The 13,359-nt window shown below is 36.4% G+C and overlaps 1 protein-coding gene across 1 annotated transcript in view; it reads right to left on the minus strand.

Annotated features, from left to right (window-relative positions):
• Positions 1-13,359, minus strand: part of CSMD1 (CUB and Sushi multiple domains 1) — a 1,882,041-nt gene that overhangs the window by 1,516,339 nt on the left and 352,343 nt on the right. The window contains 1 exon segment of the mRNA XM_021075826.1: positions 10,168-10,384. Within this exon segment, the coding sequence (XP_020931485.1) occupies positions 10,168-10,384 (217 nt within the window).

Below are 13,359 nucleotides of genomic sequence, written 5' to 3' on the forward strand. Positions count from 1 at the left end.
TTGAAGCAGGGAGCCAGCTATACAAATTTTGGGTTTATACTAGTGATTTCTATAAAGTAGCAGATATTGTCATAAAGCATATAGTGAGTAGCAGTCTAACTATAGCCATAAGCCTACATCTTCCGTTTGAGGGCTTAGTGTGGGATCAATACCATCTTTGAGCTTGGGAAGTTGTACTGAGAGAAAGCTCAGAGAGAAAACTGTCTGATCTTCCAGTATTGTGAGACAGGCCAACAAGAGCCGGCCCCAGGGCGTGAAGCCAAGGAAATCCAATTAGGGTCAGTGACCCTGGGAGCCAATGTTGGGCGCCGGGGGGCGGGGGGGGGGGGTCCAGCTCCTTCTAAGAAAGTTCACATAGGCTGACTTTATTCCCCACTCACTTAAGAACCCTTCCCCAAGCTGTTCCCCATTCAGGGCAAGGATGAACCAAAGACAGGCTTTGAAGACTTCATTCACTTATATCTATGACCTGGAAACTATGAGTGGGTTTCTGAACTCTGCTTGAGTTAATATTTCAGGTTGTAAGAGGTAATCCAGGGGAGATGTAAGCCAGAACAAAACCAAGGTTTAGGAAGGAGGTGCCAATATTTCTGGAAATCTTATTTGAAAGAATATTCTAAATTTAGAGGCTTTGGGCTGTAAACACTCTTAAGTACTTATGCAAGTTTTATATATATAATACTGTTGGCTGGTTAAATGTACAAACACATAAAATGTCTAAATATCAAGATTACTCCAAATTAACAGTAACATTTAAAAGGTTTTAAACAAGATGTCTTCAAAGATAAATATTTGCCTTTTGATTACTTCCAGTGCAATCAGATATAGTCAATCATGTTTATATGCACAGGGAGGGTGACTGTGTTTATTATAGTAAAAGAATGAATTGTTTTAGCTTCTGTGTAATAGCCCATTTCCTTTTTAAAAAAGAAATTGTGAATTAAAAGTATAACAAACACATTTTTGTACATAGCCTTCATTCCTTTAAAACTATTTTGTAAACAACTTATGTACATTTTTTCAATCAAAATGCTTTGGTTAGTGTGTTCTCAGTGCTTAGCTGATGTGGGCAATAAAAGGATAAATCAGGACAGATTTTTTACCATCCAAACACTTAATAGGGGGTGGAAAGAAAAAGTAAATTTTAAACTTAAAAATCATTCAACAGCAAATCTGGTCATCCATATAAAGTTCATTTAAAGTGTTGGAAATTCTAAGAAATCAAATTATTTAAAGCTCCTTCTTGCTTTTTACTGTACATATCTTCCCAATAAGCCATTTGGACAGACTATTTTTGCAGATTCACTATCACACAGAATAATAAAATTCAATTAATATCTTACTGACTTTTTGACACTTTATGTCCCTTTTCCCAGAAATCAAGGACTAAAATAATAACAATAATTTCATTTCATTTTGAAAGAGAATGTAAAAATGATTCTTGGTGATGATGCCTAATATGGTACAAATCCCATTTCCTTGCTGACAACATTCTGTAGGAGACCGATCATTTCCATTCACATCAATTAGTCCATCTGCCTGACTACCTCTGCCTAGCAGAGATATAATTGCCAGTCTCAGAGAGTTCTGGTTTACCTCTTCCAGCTCAGGTTTTAAATAGAAAAACAATATAGAGAGATAGGTAGAGGTCAGATAAATGTAGAGGTCCATATATAGATGGTTACAGCTACAGATGGTCTTACACAGGTAGTTTATTGCTGTAAATCAAGGGTTTGCATCCTTGGTATTTTTGCCATTTGGTGGTAGACAATTCTTTGTCATGTGGGGCTGTCCTGTGCATTATATAACATCTACCAGCATCTCTGTATCTTACCTGCCACATCCCAGTAGCACCCCCACCCAACTGTGACAACCAAAAATGTCTTGAGACATTGCCAAATGTCCCATGGGGCTTAAAATAACTCCTGGCTGAGAAACACTGATATACATATAGATTAATAGATTGGAGAGAGTGAGAGAAAGAGACTTTGAAATAGAGATATTCATACACATAGAGATAATTGCCCCCACAGAATTCCACAGAGCACACACACTTAGAAAAGAAACAAAAAGCCCAAAACACTACTTCAAATAGTATATGCACCCTAACATTCATAGAAGCATCATTTATAATGTCCAAGATATGAAAGCAACCTAAGTGTCCATCAAAAGATGAATGGATAAAGAAGATGTAGTATTTATAGACAATGGAATACTACCCAGCCATGAAGAGAACAGAATTTTGCCATTTGCAGCACATGTTTGGACTTAGAGGGTATGATGCTTAATGAAATAGATCAGACAGAGGCAAATACTCTGTTTTCACTTACATGTGAAACCTAAAAATTAAAAGAAACAAATGAGTATAGCAAAATAGAAACAGATTCACAGAGATCAAACTGGCAGTTGTCAGTGGGGAGGGGAAAGGAGGGAGGGGCAAAATAGGGGCAAGGAATTAAGAGGGACAAGCTACTATGTATACAATAAATAAACCACAAGGACACAGTATACAACACAAGGAATACAGCCAATAGTTTTTAATAACTATAAATGGAGTATAACTTTTAAAAATTGTGACTATGTCATACCCCCAAAACTCATATAATATTGTACATCAACTATATCTCAATTTTTAAAAAGGTAAAAATTTAAACAACTACAACAATAATAACCAACCCTCCCCTACTCCTGGCCTGTGGTGAAACTTTTCTGGATTAAGGCATTGTTTTATCTTGATTAAAATTGCAATGGCTGGTAGGCAGCCCTCAGGCTATAGAGACGCTCTTATTCTCACTCCACAGCATCCTTGAAATCACGACAGTGTGCTCCAATTACACATAAGAAAGGGATACCCAGGAGCCTGCCATCATCCAGAATCCCACTGGCACTCTTCATCATTTATTCAAGAAAAATAAAATACTGAGAGAAATTGGTCACTCTGATACTGCTATAATGTATAAATGTGAATTATAGTGAGATCACTTCATATCAGCAAAGATTTCATTAATTTTAATGGTACACGGTATCACATACATGCACTAATTTTTGGACTCTACAGAAACATAGACATCCTTGAATTTTTTTTTTGTCCTTTTTTTTAGGGCTGTACCTGTGGCATATGGAGGTTCCCAGGCTAGGGGTCAAATTGGAGCTACAGCTGCCGGCCTACACCACAGCCATAGCAACACCAGATCTGAGCCACATCTGTGACCTATACCACAGCTCATGGCAATCCCGGATCCTTAACCTACTGAGAGAGGCCAGGGATCAAACCTGCTTCCTCATGGATACTAGTCAGATTCATTTCTGCTGAGCCATGATGGGAACCCCTTGAATTTTTTAATACTATCAAAATGCACCCATAAGCATTTCATTATATGTATTTTATCATATTTGAAAGTATTTTTGTTAGAATAACTCATAGACTCATTCAACTAAATATGAAAACTCCCCTAGAACTGGAGACTGATTGTTTGTGTCCTCCTCCAAGATTCATATGTTGAAACCCTAGACCCCAATGTGCTGGTATTTGAAGGCAGGGACTTTGGGAGATAAACTGGCAGGGTGGGGAGTAGGGGGGAGGTACAGCCCTCATGAATGCAATTAGTGTCCTTTTAAAAGACCCCAGAGAGTTCCCCTGCCCCTCCTACCACATGAGGACATAGAAACAGCCCTCTAGGGATCCAGAAACAGGCCCTCATTAGATACCAAATTTTCTGGCATCTTGAACTTTCAGCCTCCAGATCTATGGGAAATATATTTCATGTTATTAAGCTCCCTAGTCTGTGGGCACCTATTATAGCAGCCTGAATAGACTGGAACACAGAGGGAAAACAGAGGAAAGAGACTGAAGGCAGGAAATGTAGTGGAGTCAGATTATAGAATTCCTTGAACATCAGGGTCTTGTTCATAGAGTGTTTACCATCCTACTGGCAATATAGAACGAGAACAGGACTGCAAAAAATGTTTTAGGATTACAGGGGACTGAACCTGGGGGAGGTGTGTCACTGTATTGATGTATTGTTCAACCCATGTGTACGGTCAACTTAGGATAGAACAGGGCCTTTGTGGAGCATTTTCTGTGAGGATCAAAACAGATTGTGATTTATAAGAGATGTTGCAAAACAAAGTTTAGGTTTTAAGACTATATGGTTGGTCCTGCTGTACAGTACTGGGAACTATATCTAGTCTCTTATGGTGGAGCATAATAATGTGAGAAAAATTATGTATATATGCATGTGTGTCTGGGTCACCTTGCTATACAGCAGAAAATTGACAGAACAGTGTAAACTAGCTATAATGGAAAAACAAAAACTATTAAAAAAAAAAAAAGAGACTGTATGGTTGGACTTCCAGGAAGATTTGAGAATCAGAAGAAGTTACAGAGTCAATACGGCCAGAAGTTTAAAAAAAAAGCAGTGAAACCATGTACCTATGGTCAACTCATCTATGACAAAGGAAGCAAGAATATATAATGGAGGAAAAGACAGTCCCTTCAAAAAGTGGTGCTGGGATAACTGGAAATTACAGGTAAATGAATGAAACTAGAACACTTCCTAACAGCATATACAAAAATAAACTCAAAATAGATTAAACACCTAAATATAAAACCAGATACTATAAACCTCTTCGAGGAAAACATAGGCAATATCCTCTCAGATCCATCTCCTAGAGTAATGACAATAAAAACAAAAATAAAAAAATTGTACCTAATTAAACTTAAAAGTTTTTGCACAGAAAATAGAACTCTAAACAAAATGAAAAGACAACCCACAGAAAGGGATAAAGTATTTGCAAATGAAGTGAATGACAAGGGATTAATCTCTGAAATATATAAACACCTCCTGCAGTTCAATACCGAAAAAAACAAACAACCCCATCAAAAACGGGCAGACGATCTAAACCGACAATTCTCCAAAGACATACAGATGGCCAAAAACACATGAAAAGATGTTCAACATCACTAATTATTAGATAAATGCAAATCAAAACCACTCTGAAGTATCACCTTGCATACCAGAATGACCACCATCAAAAAGTCTACAAACAATAAATGCTGGAGAGGGTGTGAAGAAAAGGAAACCCATTTACACTGTTGGTAGGAATGTAAATTGGTCCAACCACAATGGAAAACAGCATGAAGATTCCTCAGAAAACTAAAAATAGAATTACCATTTGATCTAGTAATCCCACTTCTGGGCATCTATCCAGAGAAAACCATGACTGGAAAAGATACATGTACATCAACGTGCATTGCAGCACTATATACAATAGCCAAGTCATGGAAGCAACCTAAATGTCCGTCGACAGTGAAGTGGATAAAGAAGATGTGGTACATATACACAATGGAATATTACTCAGCTATAAACAGGAATGAAATAATGGCATCTGCAGCAACATGCATGGACACAGAAATTATCATGCTAAGTGAAGTTAGACAGTGAGACACAAACATGCTATCACTTATATGTGGAATCGAAAAAAGGATACAAGGAACATTTTTGCAGAACAGAAACTGACTCACAGGCTTTAAAAAACACAGATATCAAAGGAGACATGTTGGGGAGGGCAGGGATGTGCTGGGGGTTTGGGATGGAAATGCTATAAAACTGGGTTATCATTGTACGACTATAAATACAGTAAGATTTATTGAGTTAAAAAAATAAGGGTGATGTGACAGCCCATAAAAAACAGTGAGGAATTAGGGTTTTAAATCTAAATAACTCAAGAGCAGATTTCTATTTCTAAGTTTGAATCTGATATTTTCTCTTGTGCTTACAAGACTTAACTCTCAGTATCTATATATTAAACTCTAATTTATTGATGGAGATATAAATCATATAGCATTTGTGTTATAGAAATAATCCAAGATAAAACCCATAATGCACATTTTTATTTTAAAGTTTTTTTTTTAGCCTAGAGTAAATCATATATTCTTAACTAAATTTCAAGATATATTGTGAACATCAGTAATTATAACCTCCAAATTCTCTTCTGTTAGTTGGGGATTAAATCTAAACCTAATGTTTTTTCACAAAAAAAGTTACATATTGTAGTTGAACAAGATAAATTTCTTTACAATAAAGTGCTTATGCTGTTTAATAAAACTGCTAATTGTGTGTGTGTGAGTGCATATTTTGAGTTGTTTGAGGAAAACAACAGCAGACCATGACAGCTCTAAGTAATAACTTTGGTGAGAACCCAGTGGATCTGCAGCTCAGACACCAATCCTTTCACAAAAGTATCCTTAGTTTGGATTCCAGAGCTGCTTTCAATGTTGTAAGTTAATTGCACTTGAGAAAGAAACACCTGTTCCAAGAGATAATGGGAAGCAAATCGCATTAGATTTTCCACACAACAGTGATAATTAGGATTTGATACAATTTATAACTACTTTGTCCACTGGCTAATGTTGAAATGTCATAACCAGCTCACACCTTTGCCCTAAAAATACTCATATTCCTATTTCACATCATTATTTATTCAACTTTTACGAGCGTAAAGAGCCTTAGTGTTTGGCAGTCATTGCTGCAACTCTGTTTCCGATACATTTTGTCTCTTTGTTGGATGATGTGGAGTGGTTCCCAGAAGAGGTACAAAACCCTATGAGAATATGGCCACTCTAAGAGGCATTCTGATTGTGGAGTTAAGAGAAAGAATTAAAGGATTTCCTATAAACATGAACACATTTTCCTTACTCTAAGAACAAGAAACAGGCAGAAATATGAGACATATTGGTTATTTGTCTCAAATGAAAAATCATAGGTAACTGTGCAATTTATATGAACTCAAGTAGTCTCTCTCTTATCAACCTTCCTTATTTTCTCTAGTAAAAATATCTGAGTAAAAGAATCATGATGTCATATATATAACTCAGCAGTCTTTAAACTCTCTGAGGCACAGATACTAATTTATATACTATTCACTGGAAACACAAACTAAGCTACAATGAGTCTAACTCTTCTAACCTTAATATTTCTACCACTGATCCTATTAGAATACTGACAGTGACAAGCATGCTGTCTTCTAAACTTTAGAGTTATTAACATACAAAGTGATCATAATATCAACATAAAAACAGAATAATACATCATATAAAGACAGGTAGTTGAGCACAGTAACATTTAAGGTACATTTCCTTTAGAAGAGAGAATGATAGGAATTAGAGGGAATGGAAATACTGAAAGAGAAGTTGTGTTTGTTTTACAAGTGATAAGACTTTATTTAATTACTTGGGAAATAATTCCCCCCAATAATGTATGAACCTAAAAGGTACATAACAATGACCAAAGATATTTTTAATTAATAGACTTGAAGATCATTTGTACTTTTTCCTTCAGAACATGAGTGCTTTCAGCTGGACAGTAAATTACAAACCACATCCAATCCTGTTAAGACAGACAATCCATCTAGTTGTATTTGTGGTGACTCCAGGGGAAGTTATCTTGTGGGAATTGGGAGTTCTTCCTCACAGAGAAGTATTTTTTACTTATTTATTTAATAGGCACTTTTTTTTTTCTTTGTCCTTTTAGGGCTGCACCCATGGCATACGGAGGTTCCCAGGCTGGAGGTCAAATTGGAGCCTATGCCAGCTGCTGGCCTATGCCAGAGCCACAGCAACGCCAGATCCGAGCCACATCTGTGATCTATGCTCAGCTCACGGCAATGCAGGATCTTAACCCACTTAGTGAGGCGAGGGATGGAACCTGAAACCTCATGGTTCCCAGTCAGATTCGTTTCCACTGTGCCATGTAAGGAATTCCTAATAGGCATTTTTTAATTGAAAGAGAAAGAAATACTTTTTTTTTTTTTTTTTTTTTTTGGTCTTTTTGCCTTTTCTAGGGCCACTCTCTGGGCACATGGAGGTTCCCAGGCTAGGGGTCAAATTGGAGCTACAGCTGCCAGCATAGGCCATAGCCACAGCAACGCCAGATCTGAGCCATGTCTGCAACCTACACCACAGCTCGCGGCAACACTGGATCCTTAACCCATTGAGCAAGGCCAGGGATCGAACCTGCAACCTCGTGGTTCCTAGTCAGATTCGTCAACCACTGAGCCACGATGGGAACTCCAAGAAATACTTTTAACACAGAGTCATATGCCTTAATAGTAGAGTAAACTGGAGTCTCTATTTTTTGTCATAGCTTTTTGCAGTTTTTACTACAATTCTTTCCTGTTATTACAACATACCATGGTTCCCTAGTAGAATAATTTATGTGGTATAAAAACTAATAAATGATGAATAGTTAGAAGAGCATGAAAGAAGTTAACAAATCTTGCATAAAATTAGCAAAGACTGCCTATGTAGATATTTTGTCCAAACATCCAAATGCAGGCTTATGCATATGAGACAAGGAGAAATACACTTGACCTAATGGATCCATAAAGGAGATAGCTGTATGCAATATGTCTCAGGAAGGGCAAACTGGAAAAACCTTTCTAAAAACAGACCAAAATATTGGAGATAACTCAGGAAAAACTATAGGGTGTTTGATATTTGAAAATACATAAATAAAACATTTGAAATATATAAATCCTATAGGTTTAACATATTGACTGCATAGTTAATGTACACATATTTATATTAACAGTGTAAATTAATATTATATATTTATTATTATATTACAGATTTACTAATATACAATAATATATTATATATAATATTAATCTATTAGTTAGATTTACAAATATATAATATTTTAGCTAGAGATCTTTCTCAATTTATAAAATCATGAAGTATATAATTTATTACTGCTAACATTAGCATCAATGCCATTTTATTTCTCTAAAATTGCAATCTCTTTTGCCTAATGGCATTTTTTTTCTATAAGACTCTGTATGTTCAACAAACAATCTCTAATTAACATAGAATTTTAAAACCAGAGATTAAAGCCATATATATATATATATAAAAATAAATATATATAAGGTATATATATCTATAAAAGCTATATATATCTATAAAAGCTATATGTATCTAAAAGCTATATGTATCTAAAAGCTATATGTATATATAAAAGCTATATGTATATATAAAAGCTATATGTAAATATAAAAGCTGTATGTATATATAAAAGCTGTATGTAAATATAAAAGCTGTATGTATATATAAAAGCTGTATGTATATATAAAAGCTGTATGTATATATAAAAGCTGTATGTATATATAAAAGCTGTATGTATATATAAAAGCTATATGTATATATAAAAACTATATATATATAAACTATATATATATAAAGTAAAGCTATATGTATATATAAAAACTATATATATATATAAATTATATATATATATAAACTATATACATATTTTTTTTTTTGGCTGCACCTGTGACACGTGGAAGTTTCTAGGCCAGGGATCAAACCTGTGCCACAGCAGTAACCCAAGTTGCTGTAGTGACATTGCCAGATCCCTAACCTGCTGCACCACAAGATAACTCCCATACATATATTTAAATATGTTCAGCAGTTTTGCTAAGAAATTCCAATTTCTTTGAAAGGAATATTCCTCTTTTTTTTTTTTTTTTTTTTGCCAAATTAAAGAAAAAATGGATACAGTTGTATAGGTGCAATTTTTTTTTTCTTAGTGATAAATGAAAAATATAACTTAAAATCATCCAGGAAATATTTTTCTTTCTTCATGGTGAAAATCATAGATCAAAAGAGAAAACTAATTGGAAATGGAATATATTATGATAGTGAAAACCAAAACTTCTCCAAAGAATTCCAGTATTCTTTCATGTTCTTCCCCCACCCACCTTCTAGGCTCTTTGTGTTAAGTGCATTCTCTGACAATATCAAAGTTTCTTTTGTTGTCTCTAAATTGTACTCATGCATGTACCTTTGTACTTTTTCTCTCAAATCCACAGTAGCTTAAAAACAATGGTGTATTATAACTTGACTTAAATTACCTTGGCAACACTGTCTTACAGATCTTGAACAATTTGATGCCTATAAATGAAGTCAGTGATTGCTTTCAGGAAGAAGTTATATTTTTCGTTATTAAAAAAATTGTCCGTACATCTACAGTCCTTACTTTTGCTTTAGAGTAACTAAAATGCTCTTTTATGATAATTCAATTCAAATGTTAATCCCAACTAAGTTTCAGAAACTAAGTATGTCAAATTTTGCTACCTCATCTATGATAGGAAGAACCAACACTTTACCTCACTTTCAAATTCCCTTGTTGGAGCTGTCCATCGTAAACTGATAAAATATCAAAATCTTCTTCGAGAGCAAAGGTATGGAATGACAACTGTATCCGATTGCGCTCTCCTGTGATGATAATCCAGGTACAGTTCGCATAGTTGGGGTAACCGTGTGGAAACCCTGGGCTCTCGATGGTGCCATTGGGACCCTGGACTAAGCCTCCACAGTTCTGACCTGAAACGGAAAATGCACAAAAAAGCATATGAGTTTGGTATATCTTGAATCTATTATTTTTTAAATTGTCTCACCATTCGTGCTAATTTTTATAATGACTTATTTTGTAATCCTTCATGCACAAATATTGAATGATAAGTTATAGCAGTGTTCTCTGGTGCTAAAAGATAAAACTCTACCACTCCCTGACCCCCAGAAAAAAGAGGAAAAAGAAAGAAAACATACAACATTTGGGAATTTTTTTTTAACAGCTTCATCCATATCAAACTGCCCATATTTGTGAAACAAATTTGGTGTCAATTATATGCACAGTATTATGATGAACCTCAGGCCATAAGTTCCTTGCTGGGGAAACTAAATTGGCAGATAAAACCACCATTATACCACTCACTAAATACACACACATATTAATATATCTGATGACTGCAATCTGAGGTAATATAGTTAGGTAAAACCACGATCAAAATTCAAACTTTTTGCATCCACACTGGTTAAAGTCCCATAAACCAAAGAATAAAATGAGAGCAGAGGAATCTTACCCAGTGGAAAGCAAAAGGTATTAAGAGAAATTGAACTATGCTGAAATTAGGAAGGATCCCAGCAAAATAAGGGACCCTCCAACACCTGATATCTTCTGTTTACTTGGTGGGGTTTATTGGATTACAGAGAAGGGAAGATGCTTATCTAAATGATGGTCTCCACTAAGAAAAGGCCCAGAATCAGAATTGGGCAAGAAGAGTTTTTGGCTTCCCCACCAGGTTTTATAAGGTAACCCACATCTCATTCACCCTCTTAACTGTAACTTCCCTTAGGAGGAATTAGGATAGCTCTTAGTGTTCAAGATCTACATATTTGATGTTGTGATTTATAATACGAAATGTTTATATGGTCCCTGTTCCCTCTGGCACAGAGATCCTAAATCTCTTGGAATTTCCTAAGTGATGGGGGGGGGCGTCTTTTGTTATGTTAATGAGGCAAATGTTGGACCAGACCTAGGGATGGGTTCCCTGGAGAACTAACCCTGTGATTAGAGGGTTGAAACTTTCAGCCCTAACCTCCTGACCTTTGGGGAGAGGGGGAGAGGGGCTGGAGCTTGAATCAATCACCAATGGCCAATGATTTAATCAGCCATGCCTGTGTGATGAGGCCTTCACCAAAAATGCAAAAGGAGTGTCTCGGAGAGCTTCTGGGTTGGCAAACACATGGAGATGCTAGGAGATATGTGAGCTCAGAGGGGGCATGGAAGCTCAGCACCTCTTCCCCACATCCTGCCCTGTGCATCTCCATCTGGCTGTTGAATTCCATCCTTTACTAAACCAGTAATCTAGTGAATAAACAGATTTCCTGAATTCTGTGAGCTACCGAACAAATGACTCAAACCCAAGGAGGGAGCCCTGGGAGCCTCTGATTTATAACCAGTGCATCAGAAGCAGAGGTAACAGACTGACCTGTGAGGTGAAGGATACTCTTGCGAGTGTGAGCCCTTTACCTGTGGAATCTGAGGCTGACTCCAGGTGGAGAGTGTCAGGATGGAAGTGAATTACAGCTGGTGTCCTGAGCATTGCTCAGTGGTTGCCGTGGGGAATCCCACACCACCAGGAGAATTGAGTGCAGGACCCAAACAACATGGTAACAGAAAAGGTGGGAGGGAGAGCGGAGTCCCACAAAACCCCCTCAAGCCCTTGATCAGGCTGGGACTTTTAACACCCAGCTTCTGTCAATCCTCAGATTTCATGAGCAGTTCCAAAGAACAGGACCTTTTTTTTGGAGGGGGAGTAAATTGCAGCCCCAGGATTCTTATAAGGATCTTCTGCTGAAAGATAGCATCTGGACGATGAATGACAGCCATGCACCTGGACTACCATTTGTATTCCCACTATCAGACAAATCCTAAAATCCCCCCCTTGCCAGTCTCACCAATATGTCCCTCTTCTGCCACACCATGGGCTTCATCCACCTACCCTTGCTCCCTGGTTTTCCTCCTAACCTGTTCCTCATGCCTCTGCTTCCTACGTAATTCCTCCTGCTTATAAGCCTTTGAGGACATGAGACTTGGTCCCTGTAGTTGTTTAAATGTTTTCTGTGCATTACCTCAGAGAGTGCCTGCTACAACCACAGCTCAACCAGGCAATGAAAAATCAAGGGGGCTAAGAGCAGAACTCAGAGGTTACGTAACCTACCTTAATGAACAGGCTTTCATCAGTTTAACTGTAAATATGATCATGTGAGGAACCAAATAACTCCTATCAAATCATTCCAATATTTAATTTGTCTGAGGTTAGCTATTAAGTAGCCGCTGAACATTGCCTGCTACATTTCATTCCTTCTTAATCTGGCCATTTTCTACTAGTATGTTTCAATGTATTTAAATGTTTTGACACTAAGAATATTAAGAAAGAATATTAAGAATAATCTGGGCATTCTCGGATTATTGCATGTGGTAGAAGTCCTTGAATACAAGTATCATCCCAGCTTTTATTGTTGAATGACAAACAATTATTTCCAACTACATTTTACACTTAAAAAAAAATAGTCACCATAGTAACTCTCAGGGAGCTCAAATTTTTCACACTAATATTATCAAATGCTTGGGAAGTTTGCTAAATCTTAAAAAAAAAAGATTTAATGAAAGGGATTTATGAGTTTAAAACTGAAGAACTAATAAGAAGCACATTTTCCACTAAATTTAAATCTAACAATGACACTGTAACAAGTAGATATTAAAGCTGTGGGGTTTTGAAAGGTCTTTAAAGAAAATAGCTTTTCTGGTTTATCTAGAAATTCTTGCTTCACAGTAAATCAAAAAGTGAAGACTTGATTATAAATTGGAGGAAAGAAAAGTAAATTCAACAGAAAAGTGTCAGCCACAAAGGAGTTACTATTAGAGACCCATCATGGAGAACCAGATTATCAGATTTTAAGATTTTCTCCAAGGAATAACATTTGGTTACCGATTTTTAGAGTGAGTTTTGCAG

The sequence above is a fragment of the Sus scrofa genome, chromosome 15, assembly GCF_000003025.6.
Source record: "Sus scrofa isolate TJ Tabasco breed Duroc chromosome 15, Sscrofa11.1, whole genome shotgun sequence".
NCBI lineage: Eukaryota > Metazoa > Chordata > Mammalia > Artiodactyla > Suidae > Sus > Sus scrofa.